Source organism: Betta splendens, chromosome 22 (assembly GCF_900634795.4).
Source record: "Betta splendens chromosome 22, fBetSpl5.4, whole genome shotgun sequence".
NCBI classification, from domain to species: Eukaryota; Metazoa; Chordata; class Actinopteri; order Anabantiformes; family Osphronemidae; genus Betta; species Betta splendens.
The window spans coordinates 95,278-116,263 of record NC_040900.2 but is presented as its reverse complement, the minus strand read 5'-3'; the positions used below and the strand labels follow the sequence as shown (position 1 = coordinate 116,263).

The 20,986-nt window shown below is 44.9% G+C and overlaps 2 protein-coding genes across 7 annotated transcripts in view; one reads left to right on the top strand and one right to left on the bottom strand.

The window, feature by feature from the left end:
* tecpr2 (tectonin beta-propeller repeat containing 2) overlaps positions 1-18,564 on the top strand; it is a 28,955-nt gene extending 10,391 nt beyond the window's left edge. For all 6 annotated transcript variants that reach the window (XM_041069197.2, XM_055505673.1, XM_029138941.3 and 3 more), the window contains 21 exons: positions 2,656-2,809; positions 3,066-3,218; positions 7,211-7,343; positions 7,520-7,737; positions 8,455-8,677; positions 8,752-9,001; positions 9,086-9,326; positions 9,449-9,649; positions 9,726-9,793; positions 10,788-10,903; positions 11,004-11,177; positions 11,479-11,659; positions 11,737-11,878; positions 11,954-12,179; positions 12,262-12,351; positions 12,474-12,571; positions 12,656-12,791; positions 16,522-16,670; positions 16,746-16,887; positions 17,282-17,431; positions 17,521-18,564. In XM_041069197.2, coding sequence (XP_040925131.1) covers positions 2,656-2,809; positions 3,066-3,218; positions 7,211-7,343; positions 7,520-7,737; positions 8,455-8,677; positions 8,752-9,001; positions 9,086-9,326; positions 9,449-9,649; positions 9,726-9,793; positions 10,788-10,903; positions 11,004-11,177; positions 11,479-11,659; positions 11,737-11,878; positions 11,954-12,179; positions 12,262-12,351; positions 12,474-12,571; positions 12,656-12,791; positions 16,522-16,670; positions 16,746-16,887; positions 17,282-17,431; positions 17,521-17,672 — 3,397 coding nt within the window. In that variant the 3' untranslated portion in view covers positions 17,673-18,564. The remainder of the gene's footprint in view (positions 1-2,655; positions 2,810-3,065; positions 3,219-7,210; positions 7,344-7,519; positions 7,738-8,454; positions 8,678-8,751; positions 9,002-9,085; positions 9,327-9,448; positions 9,650-9,725; positions 9,794-10,787; positions 10,904-11,003; positions 11,178-11,478; positions 11,660-11,736; positions 11,879-11,953; positions 12,180-12,261; positions 12,352-12,473; positions 12,572-12,655; positions 12,792-16,521; positions 16,671-16,745; positions 16,888-17,281; positions 17,432-17,520) is intronic.
* A 270-nt stretch (positions 18,565-18,834) lies between these two features.
* On the bottom strand, positions 18,835-20,506 carry ankrd9 (ankyrin repeat domain 9). The gene has a single exon (XM_029138947.3). It carries the CDS (start codon positions 20,256-20,258, stop codon positions 19,446-19,448), a length of 813 nt encoding a protein of 270 aa, XP_028994780.1. The 5' UTR covers positions 20,259-20,506; the 3' UTR covers positions 18,835-19,445.
* Positions 20,507-20,986: the final 480 nt, after the last annotated feature.

Below are 20,986 nucleotides of genomic sequence, written 5' to 3'. Positions count from 1 at the left end.
GTCAAAGATGACACCAAGGTTCCTCACAGTAGAATCTGAAGCTAATGTTATGCCATCCAGGGCGGCTATCTGACTCAATAAGGGGTCTCTCAGATTTTTGGGACCAACAATAAGCATTTCAGTTTTATCTGAATTTAGTTGAAGGAAGTTTTGGGACATCCAGGTTTTGATGTCTTTTAAACAATCCTGAATTTTTAATGGTTGATCTGTTTCATTTGGTTCCAAGGACATATATAGCTGACTATTATCTGCGTAACAATGAAAATTAATACAATGCTTCTTAATAATCTCACCTAGAGAAGACATGTATAGGCTAAACAGAATTGGACCAAGCACAGAACCCTGTGGTACTCCATAGCTAATCCTTGTGCATGTGGAGAATTTCTCATTAACATGAACAAACTGGAATCTGTTCAAAAAATAGAATTCAAACCATCCCAATGCTGTTCCTTTAATCCTGATTCTATGTTTTAGTGTCTGTAATAGAATGTTATGATTAATTGTATCAAATGCAGCACAAGATCTAACAGGACAAGGACAGAAACTAGACCATTGTCTGAAGCTAAGAGAAGATCATTAGTGACTCTAACCAGAGCTGTTTCTGTGCTATGATGTTTTCTAAATCCTGGCTGAAAATCTTCATACAGGTTATTCCCACTCAGGTGGTCAGATAATTGTTTAGCCACGATTTTTTCCAGAATCTTGGAAATAAAGGGTGAATTTGAAATGGGCCGATAGTTGGTTAGTTCTCCAGGGTCGAGGGTTGTTTTTTTCAATAGAGGTTTGACCACAGCCACCTTAAAAGCCTGTGGTACATAGCCTAAATGTAGAGATTAGTTGATGTGATTTAATATGCACAAGCTGATAAAGGTAGAACTTCTTTGAGAGGGCCCAGAGTACTGACAGATTACTCAGAGGAGCGTGTCAACCACGTCTCCAGATTCAGTTCAGTATGTGTGTTCTCTATTAAGGGCTGGGCCAGATGTGTTATGGGAATGAGGAAAGGCCGACAGTGAGGGTGTGAAGGTGGCGCACGGTCAGAAGCTGCACAGCAGGTTAGCAGGTTGCTAATTGTTTTTTTTCTTTGGTTGTAAAATTACTGGTGTGGTCACGGCAGACAGTGACCATTTTTGTTGGTTTATTAAAGCAGCCATTCTTGCATATTATAAATTCATTACTTAAAAAAGCAAAAAAAAAACAAAAAAAAATAGCTGATAGTGATTGATACGATACAAGTATAGCTAAATATACCTAAATAAGAAAGATCTGATAGTTTAAAAAAAAAAAGCTGATTGTGTACACCTGCTCCAATTGGGACTCAACAGTGTAATGAACTCATCAGTAATATGCATAGAGCTGCTGTGGACACTGAGCATTAGGAGTTTGCCCTGTGGTTCTCCAAAGCCAGGAACTTCCACACATCAGCTCAGTCAGTTGTACTGAAGCTGATTTGAACCTCTGTGTAACAGGCTGGTTACAGCAAACCCGTAATGGTTATCAAGACAATAACTTCACTTTATGAATGCCAAGGCTTCAACTTACGTGAGTTTTATGTTTAAGGAGTGAAAATTGTGGCCACAGTCAATCTAAAAAATATCAGTCCCCAGAGGTCATTAAAACGTTTCCATAGACTTCAATGGAAGAATTTCTGGAACTGGAACTCTGCACTTTGAGGCAGCTACAGACTAAAGTATAGGTCTGAGGGTTTTACCTGACACATCATTAGAAAGAAGACAAGTATGAGTACGAACAAGTGAAAAAACACGTTCAGAGAGTTAGAATTGTGGCTGTAGTGACAAGTTAAAGAAAAAAGTTCTGTCTCAGAAAAACATGCTCTCACACACAGCTCACGCATTACACTAATGGAAAAGCTGAGAATTCCTCAAAAACCTCCCTATGCTTACACTGCTATACTCCTCCAAAAAGCTGAATATTTTGATATTGAATGGTTTCTGTAGCTTAAAGTATGCGGGACTAGTTACGTTCCGACAAATGGACGTATGAAAAATAATAAAAGACAAACAGTGATTGCTTGCAGCATTCACTGTGATAATAAAGATTAGAAAATGCTGGAAGCATGCACTGTAATTAATACATTAGTCATGAATTAAACTGTGTTTTAGCAGTCAAATGTTTGTAGTGTTGAGGTACCTGTAATCATAACACAATTACCATGTCTATAGATCTTTACCTGAGGACATAAGTAGGTATGCATAGCATACAGGGTTAACAGAAAACATAACAACTTTATTTTAACTTTATAAGATAGATGAACAGGATTGTGGTAAATTTGTAAACTTGGACAAATTGGAGTCAGCTGGCGTGGACAGCCACCTGACAGAGTGGATACTCGACTACCTCACATATCGTCCCCAGTTTGTGAGGGCCCGGGACTGTGTGTTGGACACTAATGTTGATAACTTTTACAGTTCCAATTTCTAATTTATTGTGTATCTATTTCTTCTGTATATGTCTTTATGTCTTTGTACTGTTGCAACGTGGTAATTTCCCCATCACGGGACAATAAAGGTATTCAATTCTATTCTATTTGTGTTGATTTTTAAACACTTTCACAGCACAGCACAGTATAATGCTGTATACAGTGTGTTGTGCTTATCACTGGCTCATTTCCCGTATTGTCCTCATTGTTTGCAGTAGTGGCAGGTTTGGTGCCTGCTTTCTCCCAGCTCTCTGTAAACAAAGTGATCTTCAGGTGTTTGCTGCTCGACCAGGACTCAGATTATGGCGGTCTGACATCAGGGGACATGTGGAGGACACCAGACTGCTCAAACCTCTGTTTGGCACACAGGTAGATAAGTGGTTAACTGTGATAGATAGCTTGTTTGTTGGGGAAATGGGGAGTGCAGAACAGTGGCAGGTTAATCCCACAGGCCAAGCAGTTGAGAAACAACAGTACAACTGCTAGTGCTAGTACAGGTGTGCTAGTTTTTTAAAATACTGCCACTATCAAATGTTGTTCTTGAACCACTGGAATACATTAATAACGTCAGTTGTTTTGGCCGCCTTCACTTTCTGCATGTTCTGTGTCTTCACCTGTGTGTCAGATCCCACAGTTTGACCTGTTTCCTCGTCCTTGTCCGGTCGGCGCGTATTGGCCCGCAGACAGGCAGCTTGGACTGCTCAGCTGTTTCTTTAAAGATGGGTGGATTCTCAGTTGGAATGAGTACAGCATCTACGTCCTTGACTGTCTAAATGAGGTACTGTTACTGCTGAAGTAATACTCAAACTTATCTGTCTACATCATCACAATCATAATAATCATAATAATTATTATTATGTGAAAAAATAAAATTAATAATAATAATAATAATAATTATTATTATTATTATTATATTATTATTATTATTATTATTATTAATAATTTAATTGTATTTTATTTTATTTTTTCAAGATGGCGCCACGGATGGCTGCCTCTGTGTTTTGGTGCGCTCTACTTTGTTTTGTTTTATGTTTTAATTAAGTCTCCTGCCACAGTTTTGGAGGCTCTCTCTCCAGAGATGAGCTCATGAACATCAGAGCTACAACCCCCATGGACTTTTTCCCAACATTTCTTGCTTCTACTGTGGATTTACTGGCTATTTTGACCAAGCAGGCACGTAAGAAGGTGAAGCACTGCAGGAGAGGCGGGCGCTCAGGTTTGCTGCTGCATATCCGCCGGGGCAGATTACGCACTGCGCTGCCCGGGATATTCCTCTCCAACGTGCGCTCACTTTGCAACAAAAGACCTTTCTACATCCTGTGTTTTGTGTTTTACGGAGACATGGCTGTGCGATCTTATACCAGACATTGCGCTACCGCTGCAGGGATTTCAACTGCACCGAGCAGACAGACGCACAGAGCTTTATGGCAAAACGAAAGCAGGTGGAATATGTTTCTACATCAACAGTGGCTGGTGCAGCGATGCTTCAGAAGTGTCTCACCTTTGTTCCCCAGACCTCGAAACCTTCACCATCAACTGCAAGCCCTTTTACTCCCCTAGTGAGTTCTCCTCGTTCTTTCTCGTCCGCAAGTGCGCGCTGCCCAGAGATTGCTTGCTGAGGAGAAACCCAGACCAAGACTTCTGGGTTTGTTGGTTTGTTTGTTCTATCCTGAGAATCTGAGGATAGAACAACAAATGCCTTGGTCATCGTTCTGGGAGACTCTAATAAAGCCAACCTGTCATTTGAACTCCCCAAATACAAACAGTTCATCCGACCAGAGAGAGAAAGGTACTGGACCACTGCTACACCACCATCAGCGGTGCTGGGCCTGTCAGACCACATCATGGCGCACCTGATTCCAACCTACAGGCAGAAATTAAAACTTTGCAAGCCGGTTGTGAGGACCTAGAAGAAGTGGACCAGTGAAGCTGTGGGGGAACTTCAGGAGTGTCTGGACTGCACAAACTGGTCTGGTCTGCCACCAACAGCTTGGATGAGTACACAGACACTGTGACGTCCTACATCAACTTCTTTGAGGACAGCATCATTCCAACACGCACCAGGGTGAGCTACAACAATGACAAACCCTAAGCTCAGACAGCTGAGGTCAGAGAAAGAAGCTGCATTCAAGAGTGGAGACAGAGACAAATACAAAGAGGCCAAGCACCAATTTAGCAAGGATGTGAGAAAAGCTAAATCAGCTCATGGTTAAAGAATGGAACAGCAACTCTTAGCCAGTGACTCTGCTTCTATCTGGAAAGGTCTTAAGACCATCACCAACTACAAGCCCAGAGCCCCCCACTGTCTGAAAAACCTGTGTCTGGCCAACGACCTCAATACATTCTACTGCCGCTTTGATCAGGCAGCAGTCCTAACCCCCCCAGCCATTGTCCAGCAACAGGCCTACGGCCCCATCTGATCCACCAACATAGCTTCACACCTCAGCTTCTCCCATCCCCTCACACCTCTCTCCATCAACGAGGGGGATGTGAAATAAACTCTTTAAACGGTTGAACCCTCTCTCTACCCCCTCCACCCTGAAGCACTGTCCCAACCAGCTGTCTACGTTGTTCACAGACATGTCACGTCTCCAAAGGAGCATCTGGACTCTCCAGGATCCTACACCAGTTCCATCCCTGCTCCATGAAAAACTCTCCCTGCTGAATGTGCCTGACTCCATCTGCACAGACTTGTTCTCTGATTCCCAGACCATCAGCACTGGACCCCCCCTAAAGCTGTGTCCTTTCACCCCTGTTATTCTCCCTGTACACAAATGGCTGCACATCTGGACACTAGTCTGTCAAACTCCTGAAGTTTGCTGATGACACCACCCTCATCGGCCTCATCTCTGACGGAGATGAGTCAGCCTTCAAGAGGGAAATAGCCAGTCTGGTGTCATGGTGCAGCGCTAACAACCTGAAGCTTAATGCTCTGAAGCCAGTGGAGATGACAGTTGACTTTAGAAAGGACCCAGCCCCCCTCCCCCCTGTCATCCTCTGTGACACCCCAGTGACCTCTGTGGAGTCCTTACGCTTCCTGGGCACCATCATCAGCCAGGACCTCAAGTGGGAGCTGAACATCAACTCCATTACCAAGAAGGCTCAGCAGAGGATGTACTTCCTGAGGCAGCTGAAGAAGTGTCACCTCCCTGCAAAGATGTTGGTGAACTTCTACACTGCCATCACTGAATCCATCCTCACATCCTCCATTACAGTCTGGTTTGTTGCAGCCACAGCCAGAGACAGGACCAAGCTGCAGCGTGTCATACTCTGTGGAGAAGGTAATCGGCTGCCACCTCCTCACCTCCTGTCTCTCCAGGGGCATACGACCCCTCTCATCTAGGACATGAACAATTTCAGCCCCTCCCCTCTGGCAAAAGGGTCGAGTCCATTAGGACTAAGACCTCGCGCCACAAAAACAGCTTCTTCCCCACTGCAGTCAGTCTATTGAATTTTGCCCCAACCCCCACCCAGTTGATCACCCACCTCCACCCCAACCCAAGGACTATCACTGCCACATAAAGGTCACACCTTCCTAGACCACTCCACTGTATATAGTTTGTTCATAACTTCATTTTAATTTATCCCTCACTGCACTATTCCAATTATTTGTACCATGTCATGTTGTATGTTGTACTGTCTGTACCTTTTTTTATGCTGAAATGCACCACCTGCAAACATCAAGTCAAATTCTTTGTAAAGTGTGCTACAAGACCTGGCAATAAAGCTTTTCTCATTTTTGATTCTCATTTCTGATAATAATAATAGGATCAAGGATCCTTGAAACCTTGTGATCAGTGACATAAATGGCCCTTCATGTACAGTGGGTATGGAAAGTATTCAGACCCCCTTAAATTTTTTGTTTTAAATTTTTAAAAGTTTTTGTCCAGCATATCCCTGTACTCATCTTTCCCTCAATTGCAACCAGTTGTCCTGTCCCTGCAGCTGAAAAACAACCCCACCGCATGATGCTGCCACGACCATGCTTCACTGTTGGGACTGTATTGGACAGGTGATGAGCAGTGCCTGGTTTTCTCCACAAATACCACTTTGAATTAAGGCCATCTTAGTCTCATCAGACCAGAAAATCTTCTTTTTCACAATCTTTGAGTTCTTAAGATGTTTTTCAGCAAACTCCATGCAGGCTTTTATGTGTCTTGACCTGAGGAGAGGCTTCTGTCGGCCACTCTCCCATAAAGACCTGACTGGTGGAGGGCTGCAGTGATGATTGACTTTCTACAACTTTCTTCCACCTCTTGACTGCATCTCTGGAGCTCAGCCATAGTGATCTTTAGGTTCCTCTACAGCTCTCTCACCAAGGCTCTTCTACCCCGAAAGTTCAGGTTTATGGAGATAACTGTGCTCTTTGGAACCTTAGGTGCAGCAGACATTTTTAGTAACCTTGACCAGATTTGTGCCTTGCCACAATTCTGGCTCTGATCTCTTCAGGTAGTTCCTTTGATCTCATGATTCTCATTTGCGCTGAGCTGTAATGTCTTATGTAGACAGGTGTGTGGCTTTCCTAATCAAGTTTAATCAGCTTAATCAAACACAGCTGGACAATGATCTTCGCACATAGCTACAATATAATGTAGTGAGAAATTTAAGGGGGTCTAAATACTTTTCATACCCACTGTATGTAGCCTCTCCTGTAACCAGGGTTCAGTAATGTGAACTTTGATGCCATGAGACCAGTAGGTTAGTAAATATTTAGAAATATTTGCATTCATTGTGGGTTCTGTGTTAACACTGTTAATTTGACGTGTCCAGGTGATAATTGGAGCTCTGGAGAGCAGCGGAGACATTGTGTCTGTGTCGTGTTGTGACAATGAGATTTTTATCCTGAAAGGAGACAGAGACATTATCCGCCTCTCCAGCAGCCCTGAGGGGCTGGCCTCCAACTGTGAGTACTACTACTGCTCATACTGGGACTAATTCTACTAACGTAGCCCAGAACTCCTGACTAATCCTACCAGCACTTGCGACTTGTAGCCCTTCTAGTCTGGCATTTCTTTGCCCTGTACTTAAACAATATGTGTAATGACTATTAGGTTGAATGTAATCTAATTTTCTCATCAGTGTCAGAGTTCTCTGCCCGTCTGTCATCACCCTTAACTCCCACCATCCTCCCACCAACTGGATCAGTGGAGACAGCGCAGCCAATTAGAACCATGGCCATCATCGTAGAGGGTGGGAAGATGGAGGGGGGAGGAGGTGAGATGCTCTGTGAGGAGGGGGTGAAAGAATATGATGAAGGAGTGGAGGAGGCAGAGGAGCAGGAGGAAGATCATTTGGAAGTGAGTGATGGTACCTTACACTGTTCAGACACTGTTGTGGAATAATGCAGCACCAACTATAACAGCACTCAATGTGACACCTGTGTAGGGAGAAGACCACATTATGCACAGAATTGTAAAGATGAACGGGCCGTTACTGACCCACATATAACGGGAATGTAGGAGTGCATCTTTTACTGAAGTAGGGTGAACACCTGGCCTAAAGCGAACCACCATAGATATCTAAAGAGATAGAGAGAAAATCCACAAGGGCAAAGCAAGTAAGGACTGTGCATTTTGTTTGAGATAGCGATTGAGTGAAAACAAGACACCGGTGGTTTCATGTATGAAACAATAATGATGAAAAATATGATCTAATGTCTGGAGGCTAAATCCCTTCCAACAACAGGTAGAAGCTGTAAACAACATCTTTAGTTTGTCCCAGGAGGCTTACTGTGTTTGGTCACCTTTTTGTGAAATAAACACTTTGGTGAGCTTAAAAACTGCTGTTTGGACAACCTTTGGACAACCATTTCCTTTCTGGAACCTGGCAGATTTTGACTTTTAGGTTTATAAATACTTTACACCTGACAGATTTTTAGACAGATCAGTCACATTAGACAGATTTTTAGACAGATCAGTCACATTAGAATATCGCCAGATGCGACCAAAGCACTGTGTTGTGTTCACACACCAGTTAGGCGTGAATTCGCAGGTTATTTTATTGGGTTTATGCAGGTCACAGAGCAGCTCTGCCATCGCTCTGGACTGTTTACCAGCTGCTCCCGTAGTCGCAGCAGCTCCATCACCTCGTGGGACAGTCTCCATGGAAATGGCCCGGTGACCACATCATCCCAAGTCACCCCCCGAAGCTACAGTGGGTCCCTGGGTCAAGAGGAGATGCAGCAGGAACTTGTGGTGAAAGCCATCAGAGTGAAGAAGAAGAAAAAGAGACGACACGGCAAGTAACAAAAAAACTGAATGAGTAGATGGAGACGCACAGAGCTCCTAACAGACTGTCCTCCTGTTCCTCAGATAGCAGTGGTGGCAACCGCCTCTCTGAGGGCAGCTGTTCAGACTCTATGTTTGTAGTCCAGGACAGCAGCTTTAGTGATGGAGGTAGCGGGACTCCTCTGAGTGACCAGACCTCTCTTATTGGGCTGGACCTTCAGAACCACGACACTCCAGAACAGATGCACGATCATGAGTTGCTGGAGGCGGCAACAGGATCAGACAGAGGTGTAACAGATGGGGAGGAGTTGGAGTCTTTCTCTAGCCAGTCTGGGTAAGTTAAGACCAGCACACAGAACAGTTTATAGGACAGAATCTCCTCCACCTGTCTTACCCTTGTAAGTATCTACCTCCCCAGATCCCTCCTCCCAGTATCTCTGCTCCTCCAGGATTTGGAAAACCATTTGAATCCGTCAAAGACCTCTAGTGCTACTCTAGAAGTGGCAGCAGTCCTTCCGACTCCAGATGTGGATCTACTGCTGGAGTGCACGTTCTCCTACATGCATAAGACTGAGGGAAATGATGGAGGGGAGCAGCAGCCAATGGACGAGCAGAATGATAATTTTATATGTCCACGGATTGGACCTGAGGATGAAGAGGTGTGTCCTGTTAGACCTAACTCAACACATTTTATCAGCTGATCAAAACAGACACACTTTAACTATACATTTTTAGAAAAATAATTTTAATCATTAAATATTTCCGTCATGTTTGTGAACAGGAGGACAATATGTCACCCCCTGCTGGCCTGGTGGACCAGATGTTTTACTCCACCGTCTCCTGTATGTCCAGTGATGATGAAGGAGACATCTACTGTCCCACTCTACCCGCTGCTGCCAACGGAGAATCCAATCAGACAGAGGCTATTACAGAGCAAACAGACCGGGATACTCCGGACAGAGACCGACCCAAACCTGACCAGGTGCCACATGGAAATCTGTTCAAATTTGACAGCCATTGACCAGTTAAGTTTTTAATGTGTGTTTGTTTCTCTCTAGCTGGCAGAAAGCTGGATGGGATACTCAGGACCAGGCTGTGGAATACTGAGTCTCCAGGTAACAGACAGGTAGGTCAGAAGTTAACTTAGTGTAGTGTTGTGTGTTTTGAAATTAACAAAATCTACGTTTGAAAAAACTTTGAAGAATTCGTATCTACATGAAAGCGGGCAGAACAACGTCCGTGCATGACTTACTGCTGAAAGCGACTGGTGAACCTCTTGGGAACATGACTGTAGCTCTGCAATGACTTATTATGTGGTACAGGTGAAAGGGGAAATAACAAAATAAACGGAATATAAAACCGAAATGCTTTCAAGCGTTTTGGGTTTATATTATATTTTTAATTGCACATTTGTTAAAACTAGATGGGTGTACTGTCGTCTTTTCTGTAATTTTTGGTTACGTTACAGTGTAATAATGTGGGAACTTTATTTAGTTTTTTGTTAATAAGCAAAGCAGCAAAACTGTCTTACTGTATTGTTGATGTCTTTTGCTTCCTTTGGTGAGACCGCAACAATGACACTCATCCTTTCACGTTGTAAATCCAAGCACATAGCGGTGGAACATTGTAACAGTGGATGTCATTCATAGACTCATAGGAACATGAGTAGGAACCCTGCTCTGCCTTGCAGGCAGCAGCAGGGTCAGCAAGCCCATGCGTCCCACCCCACAGAGTGCGTCGGTGATGGCCCTCTTTACGTAACAAAAGCGGCTCTTGGCAGGGTACCAGCTGGAGCGTGGCGGACAAGTAAACACCCAGACGTTGTTAGGGGTATATGTAAAGGTGTAAGTCCTTTAGGTGTTCTAGTGTTAAATTGTGATATCTTGACCTACACTGTTGGTGAAGTCTTCTCCACATTAACCTCCAAAACTCCATCACTGTGAACTTGGTGTCAAAAAAGTGCCGCACACAGCCTCTGCTCTGATCAAGATATGGTCCTTATGTCCTGTTTTCCTGAACCCATGAGATGTTTTTTTTTATCCCTCTTTGAAAACCCTATGTTACAGTATGTGGCAGATTGTTTGTTCCAGGAGTTGTCTAATATTTAATTTGTGTTTCAGGTATGTGTGGTGTTTGGACTTCAAAGGAGGGCTCTTCTGTAGCATTCTACCTGAAACTGGACTCAGTTGGCAGCGCTTCGAAGATAATGTCCACCAGGTAGCAGTCTCACCATCAGGTGAGCTGCTGATGTCACACTTGACATGACTGTTATGTACATACAGCTGTGCAGGCAAAAGTAGCAGTAGCTGGATGCTAACTGTTGCTAACTCCACCAGGCAATCTGCTGTGGAAGGTGGAGCAGAAGAACATGACAGCTTTTGCATGTGCTAAGGTGTCAGTCAAAGGTAGACGTCACTGGTACAAAGCTGTGGAGCAAGCAGCCTTTGTTGCTCTGAGTGATGATTCTGCTTGGATCATCCGGACCAATGGCGACCTCTTCCTGCAAACAGGTGACCAGCTACTCACACACAGTAGGGCTGTCATCGTTTCCAAAGCTCACATTTGGATGAGGTTTTACCTCACTGGTGGCTCCCACGTTATAGCAGCAAATGTGAGTCTATAAGTCAGCAGGGGCAACACCCTCTGCTGGAGACTTGGCCAATGGCATCAAAGGGCCTCAACACGCAATTTATTTTACAAAGTGTTACAGTTCAAATGTTCAAAGGTCACAGCCCCAGCAGACAAGTTGTTGACCAGTGGTGTCAGAGTTCTATAGGTAAAGGTCAAAGGTTGATTGACTCTGTTTATTAGGTCTCAGTGCAGAGCGTCCCTGTGCTCGGTCTGTGAAGGTGGACTCTCCCTGCGTATTCAGCCAGGTGTGTGTAAGAGGAGCTGTGGTCTGGGCACTGAGCGAACACAAGGCCCTGTTCTACAGAGAAGGAATAAATAGCTACTGCAGTGAGGGAGAGGGCTGGAGGGCCGACACCATCAGGTACTGTCACTGTATTTTTGCTGTAATGCTGCGTATTGGACAATGATCTCTCACTGAGACAACCTTGTTGTTTGCAGTGAGGGTCAGGGTCTGGAGCTGATGTGTGTGGCCCTGGGAGATGGTGGGACAGCCTGGGCCCTAGACACCAGTGGAAGTCTTTGGTTCCGTACTGGTGTGTGTTTGTCCCGACCACAGGGAGATGACGACCACTGGTGGCAGGTAAAGATATATTAGCAGGGTTTTTGTTTATTTTGGTTGATCTCAGCACCCCAGCCTGACTGTCTCCTCCCTTAGATCAGTATTTCGGACTACGTGGTATTCGATCAGGGCAGCCTGTTCCAGACTCTGCTGCAGGCCACTCAGAGTGTTGCCACAGTAACCAGGGCGCCAGTGGAGCGGGTGGTAGCCTTTCTGTCACAGTATTCACAGTGCCAGCCAAGCCTGGTCAGTGCCAACGCCACTGGGGTCTGGGTTGCATCAGGACGAAACCAGCTACACCTGGCACGTGGCAGTCTTGTTGGTTAGTAGGGAACAACAGAAACCACCAAACACCAATTTAAGTTTCACAATTTTCAACTGCTGTTTTTCTTCAACTCTATCAGGAACGTTTTGGCAGAACGTTGTTCCAAGAGGAACTGTCTCATCCACGAGGTGGACCTTCATCACTTCTTCTTTGGTTCCTCACAGGGAAGGTAACACAGTAAATACTATACTCTCCATGTTTGATTTGACTGGCACTAAATCTTACTCTTACTTCTGTTTGTGAGTTCCCAGAAAGTCACCGTTCAATGTAAACTCTGCCTTTGTGTGTCAGGAACGTTTCTGTGGTTGGCTCAGAGCAGAAAGGATCTGTTCTGTGTGTGGGATCAGGATGGAGAGCTCCGTCCCTCCTCTGTCCCTCTGCCACGTGAGGTAGAAACATACCTGCATCTTAGATTTGGTTACATTCTGCTGCTCTTTACTCCATGTCATGAGTGACCTCTGTGTTTGGTGCAGGTGGAGCTGACTCACCTGTCTGCCTGTCGGGATGCTCTGTGGGGTCTGGACACACACGGCCGGGTCTGCATTCGTACCCTGTCTGCCTCCTGTCCCACAGGGCTGCACTGGACGCCCCTGGACCTCAGTCAGCTAGGTAGGTGTTCCAACAGGACGCCCTGTATGTTTACTGCCTGTACCTGTGATGTGTGAGGGATTAGCTCACTCATTTCATCTCCTTCTATTCTAATCTACACATTCATTTTTACACAACAACATACTCTTGTCTGCTACACTTGGATTCTAAGATGAACAAAGAAATGCTGCTAGGACCCAAATGACCAGTGGGATTACAGCAGATGCTGTGCCCCACAGTAACCCTGACCACTGCAGTATGTGATGTACACACAGCTGTGTGTGTCTGTCACACTGACAGGTGGATGTTGTGTAACTGAATGTTTATGTGCGTCACCCTGGAGCTCAGCTAATAGGTCAGATCTGTTTTTAGTTGTTGTGCCCTTCTCACTGCCCCTACCACATGATCGTCTGTCTAGAGACTTATTTACTACCATGGGACCCCTCAGAGTCGTGAATTACTGTCCCTGTGTCATGTTCCTTTTTTTAAGGTCACACAAACAGCTTCCTGTGTTATGTACTAGAATGTCTGAATGTGGATTTCCATCCATTTATACTCCTTACATCGTAATAACAAACCTGTCCTTGTTTCTAAATGTCATGGTCCACCATTCAAAATAGCGAATCAAGTACTTGTGTGGGCAAGGAACTGAGTCAGAGCCACAGCATGACATCCAAACAAAGAATAGAAGATAAACACCAAAACTAAAGGGCAAAAAAACAAAGCAGATTAACAAATAGGAAAACTCTAAAACTCTGTGCAACGCGTAACTAAATGAGACTAAACAAAAGACCGGTCACTCCTGGACTTGAACTAGGCTTGGCCCCCTTCCCGGGCCACTTGGACACACCATGTTGGCTGAGCAGAAAGGGTCCTCCTTGGACCACCTGAGAAACAAAACCAGAAACAAGGGCAGGCGTAGTCACCTCTGGGCCACCGGGAACAAGGGCAGACTGAGGCAGTGCTGGAGTTTGAGAGCTGTGAGGCGTGTTGCGCCCTGGGTTTATGCCACGATGCATGGAGCAAAGGCATAAGCGGAGTCTGGCTCTGGACTAGTGGAAAAATGTGGAGCTTGACCAGGGTGTGAAGCTGCAGCAGAGAAACGTGGAGCAGGGGTTGCTGAGGCCAGGCGTGCAGCATGAAATTGCAGCATGGGTGAGCTGTGGGAGAGCTGTGTCAGGAGCTGAGTGGTAAGAGAAAGGTAAGTAGTGTGGGGAGCCCTCGGCCAACTCCTTCCAGATAGCCCAAGTGTCTGAAGGGGACAATCTGGAGTCTGAAGCAGGGGGGTTCCTCAAACGAGGGGAATCCACCAGTTGTAGTGAGCTTGAACGAAAAAAGACTGCAGACTTGGCTGAAGAAAGTGGACCCAGTTGCACATTTGGAGCTGCGGGGCAAAAAGCAGTCCATGAGGCTACAACTGTACAAGGCGGAGCTTGTGAACCTGCAGCAAAACATGATGGTGCCTTGGAGTAGTCCCACCAGTCACTGACTCACTCACTCACACCAGAGAAACCTTCATAGAGAGTACCGTGACAACCTCCCTGGCTCAAACCAGAGTTGTTCACCTGGCTTGCACGTCACAACATTCCAGAAGAGAGTTCAGGAGCTTATACAGACTAGTAATGTCAGTTCCTTGGACTGCTCTGATTGGGTCTATTATTGGCTGGGTCAATCATAAAAAATGGCTTATCGAGTACTTAAGGGTGCATGGAACAGAGTCAGAGCCACGGTGAACCAGAATAAAAGTAAACACAGTCTCTTTAATTCAAACTAAAACAATTGACTAGCAGGAAACACTCCTAGACTCCTACACCATGGCAGCCAAACAAAGAATAGATGAAGATGAACACAGATAAAAGGGCAAAAAACCAAAGCAGATTAACCAGGAAATAGGAAAACGTACCAAACCGCGTCACTAAATGAGATTAAACAAAGGCAGGGCTATGGCTAAGCAGGAGCATGGTTAAACAAGGTCTAGGCTGAACAAGGCTAAAGAGATAGAGCAGGGCTAAACAACGGTATGAATGTGGCATGACTAAAGGAAGCAAATACCCAACTGCAGTCCAATGAGCAGCAAGGAGTGAGCATGTCAAAGATAAAAGTATTGTAATGACCTAGCACAGACTGGCAAGCTGGGTGAGTTTATGTAGGGAAACAGAGGGGAAGCACAGGTATGGGGAATAGACCTAATTGCTGATTACTCTCATGGAGGGAAAGAGAGGGAGTAGGTGTCAGCCCAGGATCCTGACACTAAATACATGTAGCAAAGTAATAAAGGCTTTGAATTAGTTCAGGGTAAAGTCTGAGCTTGGCAGGTTGTAGGGGTTGTGGTGTGGAGTTGTTGCAGGCCCTGAGTGTAGCTCCCTCCAAGTTAGTAACAGATACAAAGCATTGACGGGCAGTTATTACTCTTTGCATTCTTGCTCTTGTCATGCCATGTAATGCCTTAACATGCCATGCCATTATGCATAAGCTGCATTACAATAAATGACAAACACAATTATAAATTACATCCTACTAAATTAGCTATTACTTTTTTTTTAAATTCCAATTAAGGAATTAGCAGCTATGTGTGATATAAAATAATAAATACGTATATATACATACATTGCAGCATAAAATTACATCATAAACATAACTGCATACTTTAGTGTAGGGTTGCAACAACTAATCAATATTATTGATTATAATCGATTATGATATTCCGTTAATTGGGGGGCTCATTTTGCAAAATAATGCAGCCGCTGGCAAAATGGCGGAGAAAACAGATCGTCTGTCAGCAGGAGAAAGGCTGTGTCCTCATTTCTCCATCTGCAACAAACAACAAAGCTCTATGCTGGCTTTTTATTTATATTTAGGATATTCAATTAAATTTTTCAATTCAATTTTATTTATATAGCGCCTCACACAACCAAACCCAACAAATCCCACATACAGCAAGCATTAATTTGACAGCAACAGTGGAGAGGAAAAACTCCCTCTCTAACGAGGAAGAAACCTCCAGCAGAACCACACTGGATGTGGGCGGCCATCTGCCTCGACCGGTTGGGGTGAGGGGATAGAGAGAGAGAAAAGCACAGCAACAACACAAGCAACAACAGAGCACAGGCAGGATGGTTGGACCAGAGACTTGATACAGGCAGGATGGTTGGATCCGCAGCTGCCCATCACAGACACAAAGCTCTGAGTCCTATGATACCTGTAGGTGAGGACAGAGTAGAGGAGAGAGAGAGAGCGGGAGAGAAGCACAACTACTGGAGAGAAAGAGACAAGGTTAGTTGAACATAAAACAATGATGGGAGGTTATTGGACAGAAGAGGTAGAAGGAAACAGAGGAGCTCAGTGTATAAATGAAGTCCCCCAGCAGTCTATGTCTATTGCAGCTTAACTAAGAGATGGTTCCTGTGACTAACAATCATTGCCAGTGACCTGAACCATCTCTAACTATAAGCTTTATCAAAAAGGAAGGTTTTAAGCCTAATCTTAAAGGTGGAGCGTGTGTCAGCTTATCGAACCTGGGAGAGGGAGGGAGCTGGTTCCAGAGGAGAGGAGCTTGGTAGCTAAAAGCTCTGTCTCCCATTCTATCCTACATTTTTTTTTATTTTAATGAAGCTTTATTATTTAAACACTGAATTTTGTGTTTTAAATGATTCAAAATGAAATTATAGTTTAAAAACCCTGATAAGGGATTCATAATAAGCAAAACAAGTTCTAGCAACTCTAACCCAGTCCATGTTCACGTGTGTCACAGGAAATGTTCGTCTGATCAGCATCAGCTGTGGCAGCCAGAATGTTTGGGCCGTTGATCATCAAGGGGTCGTTTACTTTAGAGTGGGGACCCAACCTTTAAACCCAAGTATGATGCTGCCCGCCTGGATTCACATAGAACCACCTGTACAGGTACAGACTACACCTGCACAGGATCACCTTTTACTGGTAACACACTGGATTCCTGATGGCACCATGTGTCTGCAGCCTATAGGGGTACAGCTGGTCAGCGTTCAGACGAGTCCCAACGATCGTCTGCTCTGGGCACTGGACAACAGAGGAACTGTCTTCGTCAGAACTGGACTTAGTGAGGAGATGCCAGTAGGGACAGACTGGGAGTTGGTGCCAGGTATGCGCCTGTCTGCTTGTCTGTGTGTGTCCGCCTGCCTGTCTGCCTACCTGTGTGTGTGTGTGTGTGTGTGTGTGTGTGTGTGTGTGTGTGTGTGTGTGTGTGTGTGTGTGTGTGTGTGTGTGTGTGTGTGTGTGTGTGTGTGTGTGTGTGTGTGTGTGTGTGTGTGTGTGTGTGTGTGTGTTTGTACTTGTACGTCTATCCAAGTGAGAACCAAAAAACATATATACAAAGGTTAGACGCCTGCCTCTAGTTGTGGTGGTTAGGGTAAGGGGCTAGGGAAGAAATTATGCCACTGGAGGTCCTCACTTCCATGGAAGTACAAGGATGTGCCTGTGTCTGTCTACCTATGTGTCTGTCTGTCTGTCTCACTGCTCTGTGCCTTGACCCTAAGGTCTGGCAGTCAACCAGCTGGTCCTCAGCTGTAGGACCGTTTGGGTTCGCTGTGTGAATGGAGACCTGGCTCGACGTTATGGGGTCTCTGACAGGAACCCTGCAGGAGACTACTGGAAGAAGATCCCTGGAAACGCCAACTGGTTAACTGGTGAGACTAGGTTTGTTTTGGGGGAGGCTCGAGCTAACCTTTTCTACAGAGATGTGTCTCAGTTGTGCCTTGTGTTTGTGGCCCATCAGTGACTCCAGACGACGCGTTGTGGGCAGTGACTCTGATTGGTGGATTGTCTCAGCGACTGACGAAGCTCCTCCCCCGGAATCCCACCAGAACTGCCCCCTCAGCCACTGTCCTCAGTGGGGATGAGGTAGATGAGGAATGGGAGCTCATCTGATCTGACATCGAAGTTCAGGATGGTCATAGGTGGCTGCTGGAAAATGAGCTTTTGTTTAACAAAAGGCACTTTAATCTTGAATCTGCTAATATTTACTGCATTGTGTACATACAGGTTTTACTGGTTCATGACTCTGTTTGGATGGAGCTGGTTTTAATGTTTTGTTTTCTAGTCTGTCTGGTAATGTATCAGGATGTTTAAGGGTAATTTTACATGCTGGCTATTTAGTGAAGTGTGATTGAGCATTGGGGGGACATTAGGGGACCTCTAACAGTTGACTGGTTTTAGTTTGCTTGTGTAAAACGACGATAAAAGGGACATTTGCGTTTCATGCATTAATTTCAGTTGAAACTGGTTCAAAGTGGCATTTTGTTACTTTATACTTAACTTCTTCAGTTGGTTTTCTAGTTCAGCTTGGTTGTTCGTTTTATTATGGAAAAGTTTTCTTTTGGTTTAATCCAGTTCTGGATTAAAATGAAGATTAAACCAGTTTAAACTGAATTTTTAAACTGGTTTAACTTTGTTTCCAGCATTGACTTGTCTGACTTCTCAAGTTGTAATTCCAATTATAATTTTCTTCAGCTGTTTGTCCATTTTAGCATCACTGTTGCTATGGTAACATGCGTTGGCTCCATCCACTGGATTCTGATCAGTCTTAGTATAATGTGGTGGATATTATTGGGCCTCTGATCAAGTTTGGTCTGTGAACTGTGATGATGTCATCATCTGGATGTTCTACTGTTGACCAACAGGAATTCAGTGTCATCTTAAGACTTCAGTCACGGTATGGTGTAGATTCAAGTTTCAGAAATTCATTACTGTCAGCTAATATATTAATGATTCAATAACATAGCTAATGTTTTTTTACAGAATAAACTCCACCAACTTGTTTCCTGGTTTTACTCTGGTTCAGATGTTGATACTGCGTCATGTTCAACAAACCTTGAATCTGATCTGCAAAAACTAGCTGTGTAAAGGAAACAAGTAACTTGTTAATGTGAAAAATAAAATAACTTTAATTTATCTGCACCAAAGACATGAGACATTGTATTTTTATGGCCCGTGTGACAATTATGATCTTGAATTCTGGATCAGAGAAAAAAAGTGCAGAAAAAACCCTACTGATGGTTGAGACGTATTTAAGCTTTTGGTTCACTGTGTCTGATGTTTACAGATGTTTAATACAATCTGTGTGAATCACAACTACAACTGCTTGTTAGAGAAAATCTAGAACCTCTGATCTGTCAAACAGTTGCTATTATTAGATGTTTTGTTTATTACTTTATAAAAATTAACAACAAATTATCTGCGTTCAAACGGAGTAAAACCACAATATTCATCTCAAAATTGTGGCAAGGTAACAGTAAATAGAAAATTCTCAAATAAGGTACAAATACCTCAGGATCATACTTGGTTTTTCAGTAAACGCAGTTTCATGAATTCAGTTTTCAAAAAGCTTCAAACTCTGAGGTCATTGGAGTCCATGATTGAAAATAAGGTGAGAACAGAGAAGTGATAAGAGAACAGCCTCTGCCTTCCCCTTCTCCGGCTAACGTAGTGATATTAAAACTTGTAATGATTAAGTTAGGTCAGTTTTTTTCTTCCATCTAAATCCAAATCTGACAGACTCATATTTCAGTTTGAGTTACTCGTAGTAACAGTACTAAAGGCTAACTTAACAGAATCGGGGTCTGCTTTAGTCTTTATGTCGTAGACAAACAGCCCAATTGTAGCAGTCCTGGGCAGTTGCCAGTTGCAGAACAGATGCCAGTGTTAGCTGTGCAGCTGCAAGAAGTCTGGCAGCCTCCTGATTTGATCTGGGCCAGACTGGGCCAAACACCTGAGAGCCTGCAGTAGCAGGGGCGGCGGGGCCAGACCACACAGCCAGCTAAAAACCTCACTGCCCAACAGGCTTCGCCAACGCTGCGGTTCATCCTGTAAGCGGCGCAGCGGAGTCGGTTTGGGTGCAAATAGCAGCAACAAGTCAAGACAGCGCTGCGCATCGCGCCGCTGTGACGCGTCACAAGAAACGAGCGTCTGCAGCCCAGCATCCAGTCCGACAGGCGCAGCTCCGTGAACCAGCAGGAGAAGTAAACAGTCCGATCGAGAAAGCTCCACCGCCAACTGCACCGCTGTCTTCCCCGTGTCAGCCACGTGTAAGCAGTCTCCACAGCTGTCCAGGTACCGCTGGCGCTCGCTCTGCGTGTCCTTCAGAGCCTCCACCATCATGGCCAGGATAGACACGCGGTCATAGCGCACAGCTACGTTCAGGTGCTGCGCACCACTGCTACCGCAGTAGCAGAAGCTGCAGCGTGGCGCTCTGAGCGCGCTCACTGCGTACCTGTCTAACAGGTAACGTGCGTAATCCCGGTGGTCGTGCACGAGCGCGTACAGAAGGGCCTCAGATGGCAGGAAGCGTCGCGGGCATCCGTCGTCCCAGCAGAACACTTCCATGCTGCGCATGTCCTCCAGCAGCCAGACCGGCAGCCGCTCCCGCACTGCGCAGTAGAATGAGAACGCAGTGCGCTCGCACTCGCGCTGCGACGGAGACAGGTGGTCCCGGTGACAGGACACCAGCCACGGCATCACGAGCCCACCTGAGACTGAAGTCACGTTGTGTGAAGCAGAGCGGTTGTTCGTGGTTGAGCAGGGTCCCAGTCAAACCGTGTCCTTTGCTCATGCGGACCTTTATAGCGGCCGGCCCCGCCCTCCGCCGGTGCAGCGCCATGTGTGGATGTTTGTTTTGGGCTCAGCGGGATCGAGTGTCGGACATTGCTGACATGTCGAACATAGCGACTCTTAAACTGTTGCAGGTTCTATTAGAATAGACACAGTGGAGACGTGTTATTTGAAATCTGCAGAAACTACAGCTGATCGTTCACAGCAGTTAGGTGTAGTTTAAATCACGTAGTGTTTGTTGTTGATACTATATCAATTAACACTTTCTTCGTTCGTTTTTGAACTTTGAAGATTGAACTATACATATTTTGATTTTTAACAGTAGAAACAGAAGGAAACTAGCGGATTCCATGTAAAAACAGTCGTTTAATTATCACAGAACAGAATTTACTGGTGGCCACTATTTTCTCTTTTAATCTGAGACAAACTGAATTCAAGCTTGTTACCCCATCTGCTGTCCGCGGTCTGTTACTACACATGTATTCCGTCAATCAAACTAGAACCAGAGTAAAACAAATCAGCTGTCGTCTTTTTCACCCATGGACAGCTCTCTGGTCTTCATGTTACAGTAACTTTGGTGTGCTTGTGTTTAACAAGTGTTTTCTTAGTTCAGTAGGAGATCCAGATGTAAGCAC

What these genes read in the sequence shown, in the direction of transcription:
- ankrd9 (XM_029138947.3), bottom strand. Translation starts at nt 20,258, where the DNA reads ATGCCGTGGCTGGTGTCCTGTCACCGGGACCACCTGTCTCCGTCGCAG.